The sequence below is a fragment of the Heterocephalus glaber genome, unplaced genomic scaffold (assembly GCF_053883595.1).
Source record: "Heterocephalus glaber isolate CG9 unplaced genomic scaffold, H.glaber_assembly_v1.0 deba00001504, whole genome shotgun sequence".
NCBI classification, from domain to species: Eukaryota; Metazoa; Chordata; class Mammalia; order Rodentia; family Bathyergidae; genus Heterocephalus; species Heterocephalus glaber.
This window is the reverse complement of record NW_028258324.1, coordinates 9,777,788-9,796,090: the sequence shown is the minus strand read 5'-3', so window position 1 is coordinate 9,796,090 and position 18,303 is coordinate 9,777,788. Positions and strand designations below refer to the sequence as shown.

Sequence of the window (18,303 nt, the reverse complement as noted above, 5' to 3'; positions counted from 1 at the left end):
CCCCTGCCTGCCCTTCAACCCCTCCATCCCTCCCTATATACAAAGACTTTGTTTCCATTTTTTCACTTTCTCATATTAATTCATTCCCTTCTTTCCTTTCCCCTACCCCTCCCACTTCCCCTTTGCCCCTTTTCTTCCTATTTCACATTATCATACCTTTTAGTCCTTATTATTTACACTTCATTTTCTCACTCTAGAGAAACTATTTGGTATTTACACGTGTGTCCTATTTATTTCACTAAAGAGTATCGCCTCAGTATGCATCCATTTAGCTATAAATGTCTCTAGTTTCTCGTTCCTTATGGCTGAATAATACTCCATTTTATTAAAAAAAAAAAAACAACAACACATTTTCTTTATCCAGTCTCCAATTGATGGGCAATTGGGCTGCTTCCAAGTTTTAGCTACAAATTGTGCTGCTATGAACATGGGTGCACATATATCACTGTGGTATGAGTCTTTTAATTCTTTTGGGAAGATACCCAGCAGGGGAATAGCTAGGTCAGATGGGACTTCCAGTCCTAGTTCTTTGAGGTATGTCCATACTGATTTCCACAGTAGTTGCACCAGTCTACACTCCCACAAGAATTAGAGCGTGTTCTTCTTTCCCCACAGCCCCATCATCATTTGTTATTGGTAGATTTCATGGTAGCAACCATTCTTTCTTGGGTGAGGTGGAATCTCAATGTTGTTTTCATTTGTATCTCTCTAATGACCAGAGATGTTGAACATCTTTTCATGTTTATTTGCTATTTCTACTTCTTTGTTCATTTCAGATGCCCATTTTTGGATTGGGTCTTTAAATTTGGGAGGTCTGATTTTTTAAGTTCTTTATAGATTCTAGATAGTAGACCTTTGTCTGAGGAACAGCAGGTGAAAATTTTTTCCCACATTGTGGGTTGTCTCGTCACTCTGTTGGTGGTTTCTCTTGCTGTGCAGAAGCTTTTTAATAAGAAGAGATCCCACTTGATTGATTGTGGTAGTTCACGGGCAACTGAGGTTTTGTTCATAAAATCTTTTCCTACATCATTGTCTTCAAGAGTTCTACCTAACCTCTGTTCCAGCCGGTTCAGTATTTCTCTTTTAATATTTAGATCTCTAATCCATTTTGATTTTAGTTTAGTGCATGGTGAGAGATACAGGTCTAGTTTTAATCTTTGGCAAGTTGAAACCCAATTTTTCCAGCACCATTTATTAAAGAGGCTATCTTTCCTCCAGTGAGGGTGTTTGGCTCCTTTATCGAAGACGAGGTGGCTGAGTGTGTCTGAAGTTGTTTCTGCCTCTTCTAAACTGTTCCACTGGTCTTCAGGTCTGTTTCTTTGCCAGTACCATGCTGTTTTTATCACAGTAGCTTTGTAGTTTAGTTTGAAGTTGGGGGTTGTGATACCCCTGCCATGTCTCTGTTGCCTAGGATTTCTTTTGTTATTCTAAGTCCCTTCTTGTTCCCAATGAATTTTTGGATTGTTTTCTCAAGGTCCATGAAGTATGCTGCTGGGATTTAAATTGGGATTTCATTGAGTATATAGCAGTTTTGGAAGTGTGGCCATTTTCACTATGTTGATCTTTCCTACCCAGGACCAGGGGATGTCTTTCCATTTTCTGTTAATCGTCTTCAATCTCTCTTTTCTGAGTGCTATGGTTTTCAGAGAAGAGGTCTTTGATTTCTTTTGTTAGGTTGATTCCTAGGTATTTCAGTTTCTTGGATACTACTGTGAAAGGAATTGTTTGCCTTATTTTTCTCTCTCACTGAGTCTCATGTTCCTGTACAGAAAAGCTATTGATTTTTGTGTGTTGACCTTGTATCCAGCTACTTGACTGAATTTGGTTATTAAGTCTAGAAGACTTCTGGTGGGGTTCTTGGGGTCTTCTACATAGAGTAACATATCATCTGTAAATAATGACAGTTTGACTTTTTCATTTCCTATCTTTATTCCTTTTATTTCTTTCTCTTGTCTAATTGCTGTGGCTAATGTTTCCAAAACTATATTGAACAGGAATGGTGATAGTGGACATCTTTGTCTTGTTCCTGATTTTAATGTGAAGGATTTCAGTTTTTGACCATTTAGAATGCTACTGTTGGTTTTTCATAGATGGCTTTTATCACATTGAGGTAGAGACCATCTATTCCAATTTTTTGTAGGGTTTTTATCATAAATGCATGTTGGATTTTGTTATATGTTTTTTCTACATGTATTGGGATGATCATATGGCTTTTGTCCTTGGCTCTATTGATATAGTTTATTACATTTATTGATTTGCATATGTTGAACCATCCCTGCATCCCTGGGATGAATCCCACCTGGTCAGGGTATATGTTCTTCTCAATGATCTTCTGCATTCTGTTTGCCAGTTATCTTACTAAGGAGTTTTGCATCTATGTTCATTAGTGAGATTGGCATATAGTTCTCTTTTTTGGTTGGGTCTTCCTCTGCTTTGGGGATCAAGGTGATGCTTGCTTCCAGGAATGAATTCAGGAGTATTGCTTCCCTTTCAATTTCAATGAAGAGTTTAAAGAGTAATGGCAGTAGTTCCATTCTAAATGTCTTGTAGAATTCAGCATTGAAGCCACCAGGACCCAAGCTTTTCTTAGTTGGTAAGTTTTTAATTACGTTTTCAATTTCATTGATTGATATTGGGTTGTTTAGAATTTTTAGGTCTTCTTCATTCAACTTCGGTAATTCATACTTTATCTAGGAATGTGTCCATTTCTTCTGTGTTTTCCATCTTACTGTTGTATAGGTTCTCCAAGTACGTATTGATGATCCTCTGGATTTCTGCTGGGTCTGTTGTAATTTCATCCTTTTTATTCCTATTGCAGGGATTTGGGCCTTTTCTTGCCTTTTTCTGATAAGGTTGGCTAAGGGTTTGTCAGTTTTGTTTATTCTTTTGAAGATCCAACTCTTGGCTTCACTGATTTTTTTTTTGTATCATTCTCTTAGTCTCCACTGCATTGATATCTACTCTGATCTTTATAATTTCCTCCCTTGTATGAGCTTTGGGTTTGTCCTGCTCTTTTTGTAGAAACCTGAGGTTCAGCATCAGGTTGTTTAATTGGGCTTGCTCTGTTTTCCTAATATGAGTATTCACTGCTATGAATTTCCTTCATAAGACTGCTTTCATTGGGTCCCATAGAATCTGATATGTTGTATTATCATTGTCATTTAATTGAATGAACTGATTTCTTCTTTAATTTCCTCTGTGACCCATTGGTTATTTAGAAGTGTGTTGTTCAATTTCCATGTGTTTATGAAATTCTCGCAGGTTTCTTTTGCTATTCATCTCCAGTTTCATTGCACTATGGTCTGATAATAACAGGGGATAACTTCAGTTCCTTTGTACTTACTTAAACATGTTCTGTGAGTGAGTATGTGGTCTGTTTTGGAGAACGATCTGTATGCAGCTGAAAAGAATGTGTATTCTGATTTTGTGGGGGAGAACATTCTGTAAACATGTTACGTTCATTTGTTCAAGAGTTTGATTGAGTTCTAGTATTTCATTGTTTATTTTTTGTCTAGTTGATCTATTTGTGACAGTGGGGTATTGAGGTCCCCCACTACTATTGTATTAGTGCTTATTTGATTTTTCATGTCTGTTAGTGTTTGTTTTATATAGTTGGGTGCACTAGTGTTTGGTGTATATATGCTTATTTTGTCATCTCTTCCTCTTGGATTGTTCCCTTTATAAGGATGTAGTGTCCTTCTTTGTCTCTCTTAATCAGTGTTGGTTTGAAATCCACATGATCTGGAAACAGGAGAGCTACTCCTGCTCTTTTTTGGGTTCCTGTTGCATAGAGTATTGTTTTCCACCCTTCAACTTCCAGTCTGTGAGTTTCTTTTTAAATTGTGTTTCTTGTATGCAGCATATTGTTAGATCTTGCTTCTTGACCCATTCTGCCAGTCTGTTTCTTTTGATTGGTGAATTGAGACCAACCATTAACATTGATGGTTATAACTGATATGTATTGACTTATCATTGTCATGACTTTTTCTTTTTGTTGGATTCTCCCCCTTTGCATTTAATTTCTTGACATGCCCGACAAGCTTCATTCTGCTGGGCTTCCTGGGGTTGTGATCCTTGTTGTCTTTTCCTAGGGTATTGTCTAAAATTTTTTGGAGTGCTGGTTTGGTATTCATGAAGTTCCTTGGGTGCTCTTTGTCATGAAAGTATCTTATTTCTTCATCAATTTTGAAAGATAGTTTTGCAGGGTACATCATTCTGGGTTGGAGGCTGTTTTCCTTTAGGGCTTGAAATAGATCGCTCCAAGCTCTTCTTGCCTTGAGAGTTTGTGTTGAGAAGTCTGCTGTGATTCTGATGGGCTTTCCTTTGTGTGTGATTTGTTTCTTTTCTCTCACTGCTTGTAGAACTTTGCTCTTCTGTTGGGTTTCTGGAATCTTAACAATTATATGCCTCTGTATAGATTTTTTTGATCAAGGCTAGGTGGTGTCCTATATCCCTTACTTATCTGTATGTCAAGTTATTTTCCCCTGCTTGGGAAGTTTTCTGCCATCACTTCTGTGAACAGTTTTTTTATGTCATCTGCACTCTCCTGTTTCTTCATTGACTGTGATCAGTCTTATGTTATTCTTCTTTGCACCATCTAGCGACTGCTGGATTGATTTCTCATGGTCTTTTACAATTTTAAAGCAATTTTTCTTTTCCTGGTCACTAATTGCAGTCTTATCTTCTGTATCTGAAATTCTGTCCTCACATTGGCTCATTCTGCTGTGTAAACTTTCAATTGAGTTTTTAATCTCCTGGCAATCTGTTTGCATCTGTTTTATGGATTCCATTTGTTTCCTATGTTGGGATTCCATCATGTTCCTCAGATCCTCTATTTTTTTATCTGTGTCCTCTCTAGACTTATTAATCACATCTTGCACTATGGGCACAATCTCTGCTGTTATCTGAAAAATTATTTCTAATTGCATTTTTTCCAGATCCTCTTTTGTTGCCAGTTCAGGGAGTCCAGGTGATTGAGTATCAGATTGTTCCATCTTGTTTCCCTTTGGGTTTGCTTCAGGTGATCTGAGAGTCTGGTTTTGAGACTTGTTTAAGTGTCTTCTCATTTTAGCGGTGTGGGGGCCACTGTGGAAGGATGCATGCTGCTGGTGCCCGGGCAGCTCACCTCCTCACCTCCTCGGTGTTGGGGGTAGTGGTACAGCGGCCTGGAAGGTTCACCTTCTCTGGGCTGGGGGGTAGCTCTGGTCCTCTGTGCTCGGGACTGTGGTACGGTGTTCCAGAACATTCACCTCCTCTGCTCTGGGTGCAACTCTGCTCCTCTATGAATGTTATTTTTTTCCTAATTTCTCATTGGGTTCATTCTAAGCATACAGGAACACTTAACTTTTGTGTTTTGACTATATCCTGCTATGGTATTGAATTTATTAATTATAGAAGTCTTTTGGTAGGTTTTTGGGGTCTTGTATGTAGAGGATCATGTCATCTGCAAATTATGATAATTCAGTTATTTGCCTATACATATCCCTTTTATTTCTTTTCCTAGCCTATTTGCTCTTGCTAATGTTTCTAGTAATTTGCTGAATAGGTGTGGTGATAGTGGACATCCTTGTCTTATTCCTGATTTTAGAAGGAAGGCTGTCTGTTTCTCTACATCTAATATGATGTTCAGAGTGTATTTGTCAGATAGCTTTTGTCAGATTGAGATAAGGTCCTTCGTATCTTATTTTCTTCAGTGTTTTTCGATCATGAAAAGATACTGGCTTTTGTCAAAGGCTTTTTCTGTAACTATTGAGATGATCATTTGATTTTTATCCTTGCTTCTTTTTATGAGATTAAATTTATAGATTTGGGTGTGTTGAACCATCCTAGAATCCCCAGGATAAAGCCAACTTGGTCATGATATATGATCTTTATGATGATTTATTGCATTCCTTTTGCTTGTATCTTGTGTAGGATGTTTGCATCTACATCCATTAAAGAGATTGGTCTATGGTTTTCTTATTTAGTTGGATTTTTGTTTGGTTTTGGAATCAGGGTAATGGTAGCTTCCAGGAATAACTTTGAGAGTACTCCTTCCCTTTCAATTTCATTAAAAAGCTTGAGGAGGGGCTGGGGATTTGCCTCAGTGGTTCCACCACCTGCCTCCCAAGTGTAAGGTCCCCAGTTCAATCTCCAGTACCAAACAAAAAAAAACCTTGAGGAGTATTAGTGTTAGAACCTGAATTTTTTGTAGAATTCCCCAGTGAACCAATCTGGACCTAAGCTTTTCTTGGTTGTAGGTTTTTTTCTTTATTATTGCTTCAATTTCATTGCCGGTTAACTGTTCTATTCAGCTTTCTTTTTCATTTTTATTAGCACATATTTGCCATACATAATGTTGACATTTATCATAGTGAATTTGTACCTGTACATAATATATTTTAATCCTTTTTTTCTCCCTTCCGGTCAACCCTTCTTCCCCTCCCTGTTTACAAAAGCTTAATTTCTTTTTTCCTTCTATTTCTATCCCCGCCCCTGTTCCTACTTCCCAATATCTAGCCTCCATTTTGGTCCTTATTTACCCCTTGGGCTTCTCACACAAGAGAAACAATGTGATATTTAAACTTGGGTGTCTGATTTATTTCACTTAAAATTATGGTCTCAAGGTGCATCCATTTACTTAAAAATGATTCAAGTTTATCCTTCTTTATGGTGGAGTAGTACTCCATTGTATATAAATCCCACATTTTCTTTGTCCATTCATCTGTTCATGGGCATATGGGCTGTTCCCAAGATTTAACTATTATAAATTGTGCTGCTATAAATATGGGTATGCATATATAACTTGTGGTATGATGCTTTTAACTCTTTAGGGAAGATACCTAGAAGGGAAACAGCTGGGTCAAATGGAACCTCTAGTTTTCTGAGCAATCTCCATACTGATTTCTATAGTGGTTGTACCAGTTTACACTCTCACCAACAACACAGTAGTGTTCCTTTTTCCCCACAGCCTTGCCAGCATTTGTTATTGGTTGACTTTTTTTTTTTTTTGGTACTGAGGATCGAACTCAGGACCTTGCACTTTCAAGGCAGGCAGTGGAACCACTGAGCTAAATCCCCAGGCCCCTTGGTTGACTTCTTTTTTTTTTTTTTGGTACCAGAGATCGAACTCGGATCCTTGCGTTTCCACAGCAGGCGGCAAAATCACTGAACTAAATCCCCAGCCCCTGACTTCTTGATGATAGATAGCCATTCTTTCTGAAGTGAGATGAAATCTCAGTGTTGTTTAAATCTTGGTTCTGTTTTGATAATTCATATGTATCTAGGAATCTGTCCATTTCTTTTGAATTCTCCAGTTGGTGTATAGGTTTCATTTTGATTTCATCTTTTTCATTTCTAATTGCATTCATTTTGGCCTTTTCTCTTCTTTTTGTTGTTAGATTGGCCAAGGGTTTGTCTGTTTTATTTTTCTGCAGAACCAACTCTTTTGATTCATTCCTTCTTTTTTTGGTCTGAATATCACTGGTTTCTGCTCTGATCTTTATAATTTTCTTCCATGTACCAGCTTTGGGTTTAGGTTGTTCTTGTTTTTCTAGGACTTTGAGGTGCATTACTAGGTTGATTATTTTGTGATGTGGACATTCACAGCTATAAAATTCCCTCTTAGGACTGCTTTCATTGTGGCCCAGAAGGTCTGGTTTGTTGTATTGGCATTATGTTTCAGTTCTAGAAACTCCTATTTTTTCCTTGACTTTTTCTGTAACCCCATTGCTTAGTTATGAGTGTACTGTTTAGTGTTTGTGCATTTGTGTAATTTGTGTTTTTTTCATTGCTTTCTGACTTTATTGTGCTATGAGCTGTGCTATGTGCTATATACATGGTGTAATTTCAGTTCTTTTACATTTACTGAAGCTTGCTTTACTGGCTGGTATGTGATCTATTTTGGAGAAAGTTACAGGTATTCTGTTGGTGGAACACTAGATATCTGTAAGTCCATTTGTTTGAAGGTTCTTTTCCACTCTGATATTTCTTTGTTGAGTTTTTTGTCTAGCTAATCTATTTGTGTTAGTAGGTTTTGAGGTCCCCCACAGTAATTGTGCTTATGTTTGTCTGGTTTGTTATGTTCAGAAGTACTTTATATAAAGTTGGGTGTACAATTATTTAGTGCATATGTTAATTATTGTTATCTCTTCCTGTTGGATTATCCCTTCACCAATGTGTATTGACCTTCTTTGTCTCATGATCAGTTTTGGCTTGAAGTCAATTTTGTCACAATATAGGATAGCATCTGGTTTTTTGCAGGTTCCCATTGCATGGAAAATTGTTTTCCATCCTTTGATTTTTAATCTGAGGGTTTTTTTGGGGGGGAGGTTAAATATGTTGTTGTAAATATGTTTCTTGACTTACAGTGGACCCTTGACTTATGAACTCAATTGGTTCCCAAGGGCTGGTTGTAACTCAGTTGTTGTAGGTCAATACAGCTAAGATCTGGATGTTTACCTGGGTACACACTATAGATAACAAGTGGCCAATTAATCTGTTAACCTAATTAACTCAAGTTGTTCGTATGTAAGGCGTGTTGAAACTTGAGGTTTCACTGTATTTGTCATGCCTTATTTTCCTGTCTCTGATTCCCTATCTTTCCCTTTTGCTTAACTGCTCACCCTACCTGGTGTGTTCATTTTATTAGGCCTTTTGTCATTGTTAGCTTCTTTGTCTCTTTCTAGGGTGTCCTTGAGAAATTTTGGAGGGCTAGTTTGATGATCATGAGTTTCTTACGTGCTCTTTAATCATGAAAGTGCCTTATTTATCAATTTTGAAAGATAGCTTTGCAAGATATATTAGCCTCAGTTGGAAATTGTTGTTTACAATTTGAAACACTTTATTCCAAGCTTTCTTGGCCTCCAGAGTTTGTTTTGAGAAGTCTGCTATAATTCTAATGGGTTTCTCTGTGTAATTGATTCATTGCTTTTCTCTACCCACTTTTAAGATTCTGTTCTTGTGTTGGATTTCTGGGATTTTGATTATGATGTGTCTTGGAGAAATTCTTTTCTGGTTGTGGCTACTTGGGGTTCTGTGTGCCTCATTTATCTGTATCTTAAGTTCTTTTGTATAACTGGGAAGGTTTTTCTGCTGTTATTTCAGTAAACAGGTTTTTCTATAGCATTTGTGCTATCTTCTGATTTTTCACTAATGCCAATTAATATTAGTCGTCTTGTCATCTAGCTTCTGCTGGATCCATTTTTCATGTTCTCTTTTTGTTTTTATGATGTCTGTCGTTAATTGGTCACTAACAACAGCCCTGTCTTCTAGTTCTGACACTCTGTCCTCACATTGGTCACTTCTGCTGCCCATACTTCCAATAGAAGTTTTAATCTCCCAAATTTCTATTTGGAGCCCTTTTATGGACTCTTTAATCTTTTCTGTGCTGGTGTGGTCATTCATGTTTTGTGTCATTTTGTTTAGATCTTCTAGCTTTTTATTAGTGTCCTCTGTAGAATTACAGTTTTATTTGGTCCAATATCTTTTTAACTTGTATCTTCTGTGAGCTTGCAAATGCCATATTGATTTTTTTTTAATCTTCTGTGATATCATTTGAGTAATTGGGGTGTGTGGCTTTTGGTTTCCTACCCTTCGATGCTCCATGGATCATGGGGGTGATAGGAGTTTTTGGAGGTGTTTTGTTGGATTGTCTTCTTGTGATTCTGTGTGTGTGTGTGTGTGTGTGTGTGTGTGTGTGTATTGAGGCATCCAAGTTGATTGTAGTGGAAGGCGTTGTTTCTAGTACAGTGACTTCCTTAGCTAATGTCTTCTTTGCAGTGGTGCTCTCTGGGAGCAGCTATTGGCCTTTTCCTCTTTCCCAGGTTGTAGCTACCTCCATTTACTTGAGATGAGAGATTGCAGTGTATTTGGCCCAGTACCCACTTCTCTAGGAATGGGCTGCTGTATTTTTATGACTCCAAGGCAAACCAGATGGTGGCATCCCACAAAAATCAGTTAATAGCAACAGCTATGTTACCTTGGCTATGCTAATAAAATCAGCACCAATTATAGCATCAAACACAAACTGAATATTGACACACCCTAAGTTTTAATAAAATATCACCCTTAACACATTCCTGCCAGCTTGAAGCACTGGTGGTGTGTGTGTGACTGTCCCATTGGGCATTGACTTATTTCTGTCATTGCCTTATTAATTGCAATACTATTATAACAGTTAAAAAGCTATTACAATGATCAACAAATCTATTTCATTAAATTTATTCATGAATAGTTTATCAATAATTCTCTAAATTTTAAAGTGGAAATCTAGATAAGTACCCCATTGCTGGTATAACACACATTTACAAATGCTGTACCACAAATTAGCTATATTACTTTTCATACTGTTTTAATGTTTTCCTTGAGGAACTGTAATATGATGGCATCTGGTCTGCTAAATCAATGCCTTTCTTTGCATTGGTGTAATCAAAGGCCCCCTGAGAAGCAGTACAAGCCACCTCATGAGTCAGGCATGCATGTACCACTGGTAGTTCAAGTTGGCGGGAATGACTGAATTCAAATCAGAGCCAAGGAGCAGTGAGACATACCCTTCATTGTGATGTTAAAGAGGCTGTCTTGGCATTCGTGGTGACACATGCCTGTAATCCCAGCACTTAAGAGGCTGAGGCAGGAGTATCACTATGAATTTATGGCCAGTCTGGGCTACAGAGTTCAAGACCAGCCTGAACTACATAGACTTTGTCTCAGAAAACAAAACAAAAAAAGAAAAGACTCTCTTTTCTCCTTTGTCCAGAATCAGATAGCTATTGTATGTGTCCTCTATTCTGTTCCCTTTGGTCTACATGTCCTTTTTGTGTCAATACCATGCTGTTTTTGGTACCATGACTTTGTAGTATTATTTGAAATTGGTATCATGATGCCTCCAGCATTGCTCTTTTTGTTCAGGATTGCTTTTTCTAGTCTTGGTCTTTTGTGTTTCATACCAATTTTATGATTGTTATGTCCTCGGAATTTTGATAGGGATTGCATTAAATCAGTAGATTGCTTTTAGTGATATGGGCATGCTGACAGTAGTACTTCTGCCAATTCATGAACATGGAATAATTTTCTAGATTTCTGAGTCCATTCCTGGTGTATAGAAAAGCTAGTGAATTTTTAATGTTCATCAGCTCTAAGTTTTCTGGTGGAGTCTTTAGGGTCTTCTAACTCTGATCATATTGTCTGCAAATCATACTGTTAACAGTACCTGTGATTTCTGCATTAACCGAAGTCAGATATTTTTGTTTTGTGTTAGTTTCAAGTATCCTAAAGTATTGTATGTTCTTTTACTATAAAATTATACTAGCTATCAAACCCATTATTAGTTCTTATGATTTAATGCATTAATAGAGAACACATTATAGCAAAAATTTGTTTTTAATATTTTGATAACTTACAGTAAACTTTGTTCCTTTATACTTTGAACTTAAAAAAATTACCTAGCAGGCACAGTGGTGCATACCAGCACTCTGACAGTCTGGGGTAAGGGGATCACATGTTTGAGCCCACCTTGGGCATTTAGCAAGACCTATCTCAAAGTAAAAGAAATTAAAAGGGCTGGGGATATAGCTGTGTGTAAGTCCTAGGTTCAATCCTAGTCCTGGAAAAAATTACCATTATGGTATCAGAATTACATCTCAATAAAGCTGTCATTTAATTAAATTATTTAGAAGCTATGCCTATTAATAAACACTTGTAACCCCAATTACTCAGGAGGCTGAGGCAGGAGGATTCCAAGTTCCAGACTAGCATGAAAAACTTGGGAGAACCTGTCTCAAGTATCTTAGTGTTCCCTGGGTTCCCTAGTACCAACAAAAACAAATTATTTAGACAAGGGGTCCATAAGTTTCACCAGACTTCCAAAAGGCTAAGAACACCTGAATTAAAATAATCTTAACATACTACAAGTAATTTGATATCTCCAAATCTTGTTAGTCTTGATTTTCTTTTCTTTCAGAGCAATTTAGCTGTTCTCTTGGCTTCTAGTAAGTCTTATTCCCTACTTAATTTTTTTTTTTAAACTAGAGATTGAACCCAGGGCCATTTCCCTGAGCTATATTCCCAGTGCCCCCTCCCCCTTTTGAGATTTGGTCTTGCTATGTTGCCCAGGTTGGGCTAGTACTCTTGGCCTCTTAGATTATAAGTAGGATTATAGGTGTGTACCATCATGCCCACCTTCCCTAAATATTTCATATTTATATTGCTAACTTGCATGCATTTTAAAAGAAATATAATGAAGTCTTCATCTAATCTAACAAGTTGTGTTTTAAGCTCTATGCTTAGTTAATGGTAAGATTAGTAATGCTAAGTTATGGTAAGAAGTTTGATACATCAAACTGTTTTGTTTTACTGTTAGCATATCATTGGTTTTCTTTGTTTCTCAAGTATTCATTGAAGAATACCAGATAGCATGGCTGGGTATTTCAGATTATTCTGACCAGAGATATGTACAGGGTGGCAAAGTAATGGTTGTAAGATTAGCTGTTGACATAAAACTGATTGTAGATAAAATCATGCATTGTCTATATTTTGTCATTTATTTTTCATATGATTTCAACAGTGATTTTTTTGTTTCTAGGGTGCATTTAGTGGGTGGAAGGTCATTTTACATGTTGACCAGTCCCGAGAAGCAGGGTTTAAACGTCTTCTTCAGTCAGGAGGAGCAAAGGTCTGTATTGAAAGTTCACTGAGCTTTGTACATGAATTGTTATCTAACAAAGATCACTGTGATCAGTTCTGTGCCATTGAACTGCTTTGGGACACTGATAGACTTTGATACTTCTTGTGTTTTCCATAGGTGCTACCTGGTCATTCTCTGCCTTTATTTAAAGAGGCCACTCATCTCTTTTCTGACTTTAATAAACTGAAACCAGATGACTCAAGAGTTAATATAGCAGAAGCTGCTGCCCAGAATGTGTACTGCTTGAGAACAGAATACATTGCTGATTATCTCATGCAGGTTTGTGACGTTCTGTGTTTGACTTCCTCATTACCAGAGATATGCTACCCTGTCTTGTTCCTAATAGAACATTAGTCTCCTGCTATCTCTGTGTTCAACCTTTTTCAATTCATTCCATTTTTTATAAAAGACACATGGAAGCATTCAGCGTAGGAGTTAGAAAATCTAAATACCTTTAAAAGCTTTAAAATTTCCCTTTCAAATGTTGGCTATAAAAGCTCATAGCCAGTTGCAGTTGCATACACCTGTAATCCCAGCACTAATGAGGCTGAGGCAGGAGATCACAGTGAGTTCAAGGCCAGCCTAGGCTACAAAGTGAGTTCAAGGATAACCTAAAGCACATATTGAGACCCTGGCTCAAAAAAAAAAAAAAAAAAAGCAGAAATTGATTCAGAGTGTCCAAGGATAATTGTTTATCGAAGGGCCCTTTTTAAAGTTTCTTGACCTTTGTGTAAATATCTATGTTAGACACAGTGGTAAATAAAACATTTGCTATTTGGAGGACTTCCACACATATACTTAGAGTTGGCCTATGTTGTGTGCTTTGAATGGACAAAGAAAAATCTTCCTGATACCAGAGTGCCTGAAAGAGAGGCCATCAGGAATCAGCAGGCTATGCCATATAGTCATAAGAATCTTATTACCAAGGATTTAAAATGGAGTAGTGTAGAAGTAAGGGGAGGCCAACACTTACCCTCCCTTATGATTTTACTGCTTGTAGGGTTGCTCAGGGTTTAACAGAAAGAATTCCTAAGCCTGGTATGGTGGCGCATGCCTGTAATCCTAGCAGTTAGGAGGCTGAGGTAGAGGGATCGTGAGTTTGAGGCCAGCCTGGACTACATAGCAAGACCCTATCTCAAAAAAACAAAATAAGAGAAGAAGAAATTCCTGAAACAAATGTGAAGCCTTTATCATAAAGTGGACATACTGATTAGAAATTAGTAACCCAATAACAACTACTTGAACACCTAAAGTGTTAAAAAAAATCCTCTTTTACACGTTCCTACCAGGTTGAACCACCAGTGGTAAATGCATAACTGTCTCGAGTGGCTTGTAACACTTAATGGGACTGACCTGTGTCACCAGTGAGGCAGTCATGCATTTACAAATCACCGGTGGTTCAGAGCTGTCTGCCAGTGAGACAGGAATTACAACTGTGTCTTGGATTTGTTAAGCCAGGCATGGTGGCACATACCTGTAATCCCAGCACTGGAGGCTGAGACAGGAAGATCACCATGAGTTCAAGGCCAAGCCCAGCTACCTAGTGAGTCTCTGTCTCAGTTTCAGACATGTGAAGTTATAAAAATTTACCTAATGTGAGAAAGGACGGGTTGAGAGGATGTAAAAATCCCTTACCATATCTCATTCCTTCCAGGAATTCCTGATCATTCTGGGTAAGAACCAGTAGTATTTATTATCATTTATAAGGTGCTCATCTAAGGGCTAAATGTTTATATTTCCCTCTTGTTTCATTCATTCAAAATATATATATAGTTTTATCACATTTGCCATCTTTCCCCCGTAAGTCCATCTTTTTATACACTTCAAAGTTGCAGTTACTAGTATATTTACCTCCTCAAATACTAAGCATGTATATATATCAACAAGTGGAATCCAGTATTTACTGTTCTTTTAATATAGTTAATGTACAGTGAAATTCATAGATCTTCAGTGTACAATTCAGTATTCTGATAAATGGATACACCTGTGCATTGCAAACCCTATCAGTATGAAGAACATGGCCATTATCCCAGGAAATTTCTTGTGTACCTTCTCAAATCCTTATACCAGCCCCACTGAGGTAACTTTTGTTCTGATTCTTTTCCTCACTGTTAGTGTTGCCCGTTTTAGAGCCTCATATAAATGGCATCATACAATATGTGCTGTTTTTATGTAAGGTTTTCTCTTTTTTTGCTCAGCATGATAATTAGATCCATCCAAAGTGCAGTATCAGTTCATTCCTTTTTATTGCATAATAATCTCTTGTCTGAATGTAATAGACTACTCATTTTCCTACTGATGGTACCCTGGACTATTTGGGCTATTAACTGGTGCAGTGACACCCACATGTAATCCCAGCTAGGCAGAAGGCTGAGGCAGGAGGATTGAAAGCCAGGATAACTTAGCAAGACCTTGTCCCAAAAAGGACAGGTGGTTGGGCCGGGCATTTGGCTCAGTGGTTTCGCTGCCTGCTACCCAAGCACAAGGACCTGAGTTCAATCCCCAGTACCAAAAAAAAAGGAAAGATGGTGAGATGTAGCTCAATGCTTGGGCACTTGATAAGCATGTGTGAGACTGTGGTTTCAATCCCCAGTACTACTAAAAAAAAAAAGCAACTGTTGTAGGGTATTTTTCCCAGGCAAATATCTAGGAGTTGAACTGTCAGGCTATATAATAGGTATGTATTTAGTGTGTGTGTGTGTGTGTGTGTGTGTGTGTGTGTGTGTGAGAGACTTCCAGTTCTATATTCTGACATTTGGTATTGACAATCATTTGATTTTTAACCATCTGGTAAGTTTATAGTGAAATCATGATTTTTTAATTTGTATTTCTTTGATGACTAATGATGTTAAGCAGTTTTTCCTTCATGATTTTTTGCGCCAATATGTTCTCTAATGTTCTTTTTCTAGAAGATTTTTAATTTTACCTGCCAGCTGACATCCCCTTTCCCCTTGCCAACTCATCCTAGGGATTTAACTCAGCACCTTCCACACACTAGGCATGTACTCTACCACTGAGCTACATCCTCAGCTCTTTTTAATTTTGAGACAGGATATTGCTAGACTTTTGATCCCTGTCTTAGCCTTTTGAGTACTTGAGATTATAGGGATGTATTTCTACACATGGCCCTTTTTATATAAATTTTAAAGTAGGTTTATCCACAAAAAAAGGGATTTTGGTAGGAATTGCATTAATCTTAAGATCAATTCAGATTGCTGTCTTTTTAGTGTATTGAGTCTTCCAAACAAGGAACATGGCAGATCAGTTAAACTTAGGTCTTTGATTTTTCATGACCATCGTGTAATTTTCAACATCTAGATCCTATGTGACATCTGTTTAAATCTAAGCATTGTTTGGAGTGATTCTGATTGACCTGCTCCAGCAGAGGCACCTTAAAAGTCAGTTCAGTTTCTTTAGCCTCAGTTCCTGTCACACACACGATTTAGGGGTCAAGCAAAGGTGTGGGCAGGCTCTGTACACTGGGTTTGGGGCTCCCCAGTTGCTCTGTTTTCTGGGTGGTAGTTGCCATCCTGTCTGGTTCTTCAAGCTATTGCTATTAGAATTGTAGCCAGTCCACACCACAAACTGGGACCTCTCCTCAGACTAAAAGCAGAAAATGCAAATGGAAATGTGCCCCATGCTGTTCTTCCAAATGTCAACTCCCTTTGGTGTTTGCTTTATCTGTTTATTCTTGGGTATCTTAGTTGCCTTCAATATATTGTAGTCAGAATTGTTATCTGTAGAACAACTGAATCAAAAGGTAGTTAGTTACTTGCTATTTTGTGGTGCTTCATTTCCAGGTTATCCAGTCTCCCATTTCTCAGAAAATTAAACTACTGGGCCAGGGATTTAGCTCAGTGGTTCTGTTGCCTGCCTTGCAAGCACAAGGACCCAAGTTTGATCCCCAGTACCAAAAACAAACAAACAAACAAAAAGAAAATTAAACTATTACACTTAATAGTAAGGGAGGAAAATCTTTTCTTCAATATTAGAAACTGGTTGTGAAGGAGAAAGGGGTTTTGAAGTCAAGTGAAGAGTCTAAATTTTGATTCTGCTACCTGCTACTGTATTTTCCTAAAAATAAGACCTACCTGGAAAATAATAGGCTTGGAAAACTAGAGATCAAAAATGCCATCCCAAATTGGCTCATCCTTGCCTTATCTTACCAGGTAAGGCCAGGATAAGCTGATTGGGGCTGGCATTTTTGATCTCTGGTCTGTTTTTTTTTTTTTTTTGGTAGTACTGAGGATCGAACTAAGGACCTTGGGCGTGTGAGGCAGGCATGGTGCCGCTGAGCGAAATCTCTGGGGATCTCTGGTGTTTAAGGCTGATTATTTTGCAGCTAGATCTTACTTCTGGGGAATAGGGGTTAATTATGTGACCTTGAATATCTTATTAACCTTGTAAAATTTTGTGTGTACTGTATTTGGAGATGCTATACTAGCCTAATTACATATACTTAAATGACAGTTACTGTCCATATTTAGTCCTTATTTTACCTGTGAAACCACTGTTAAGGTCTGAGCTGACCCAGCTGTACCTATAGAGTTGCATACTCATTTTTCTGATATATTTTTACTAACTATAATGTGCTGATCGGCAAAGGAATGAGTATACATTGCTTTTCTTGTCAAAGGTGAAATAAAAGAGTACACCTGTAATCCCAGTACTCTGGGAGGCTGAGGCAGGAGGGTCACAAGTTTGAGCCTCACCTGGGCAATTTACTGACATGCAGAGACTGCTTCAAAATAAACAAATAAATAAAAAGGGCTGGGGGCAAAGCTCATGCAAAAGCCCTGGGTTCAATTTCCAGTGCTGTCAGAAAAAAAAAAAAAAAAGGCACAGCAGAGTAAAGAAATCTATTATTTGATTACTTAAAAGTTTGAAATATGAAAAGGAAATGTTTAATTTTCCCTTTATAGGAATCTCCTCCTCCTGTAGAAAATTACTGTCTACCAGAAGCTGTTTCATTTCTTCAAAGTAGTAAGGAACCTGGACCTGGCTTATCACAAAAGAGGAAAGCTCCTGCAGAGAAGAATAAAATCAAACGGTCTAGAGTACACTAATAAAACTACTCTCTGGTTACCAAACATTAAATGTTTAAGTTAATGGCCTGAATGTTACTGTGATGGGTTTGTGTAATAAAGACAAGTGTCTAAAGACCTGTTTCAGGAAGTAATGATGATCCCACTCGAAGTTTTTAACATCTGAAATTTAATCACTGAAATACTGTTCATTAATTAAAAAAAAACTTACGTGTAATAATAACAAAGTACACCTCCTTAGCTTGTTTTTAAAGCACACTGATGGGTGTAAGGGGCTGTTTTTCTTGTAAGCATCTGAGGCTGTAGCTCAATGGAGGCTGCATGGTAATGAATTTTGCTCCAAAATATCTCCTTTTAATTCATGAAAACAGAAGTTGTCAGTTGGGTTTTTTCATGTTTCCCTGATTTTTATCTTCTCATTTTACCTCTTTAATAGGCACCTGAGCACAAGGTTAAAGAGGAATCTGGGGCTCTAAACTTAAATACATGTGTTGTATATATGTATATCTGTATAAACCTCCATGTTGTTTGCCAAGTTTGGGCTCCAAAGCTTGGAAAATGTGACAATAAATAAAAAAAAACAATGACTCAAATTAA

At 37.6% G+C, this 18,303-nt stretch overlaps 1 protein-coding gene across 5 annotated transcripts in view; it reads left to right on the top strand.

The window, feature by feature from the left end:
• The window catches only part of Topbp1 (DNA topoisomerase II binding protein 1), a 77,923-nt gene extending 59,620 nt beyond the window's left edge, over nt 1-18,303 (top strand). For all 5 annotated transcript variants that reach the window (XM_021244535.2, XM_087186165.1, XM_004834249.4 and 2 more), the window contains 3 exons: nt 12,560-12,649; nt 12,779-12,940; nt 17,584-18,303. In XM_021244535.2, the coding sequence (XP_021100194.2) occupies nt 12,560-12,649; nt 12,779-12,940; nt 17,584-17,727 (396 nt within the window). In that variant the 3' untranslated portion in view covers nt 17,728-18,303. The remainder of the gene's footprint in view (nt 1-12,559; nt 12,650-12,778; nt 12,941-17,583) is intronic.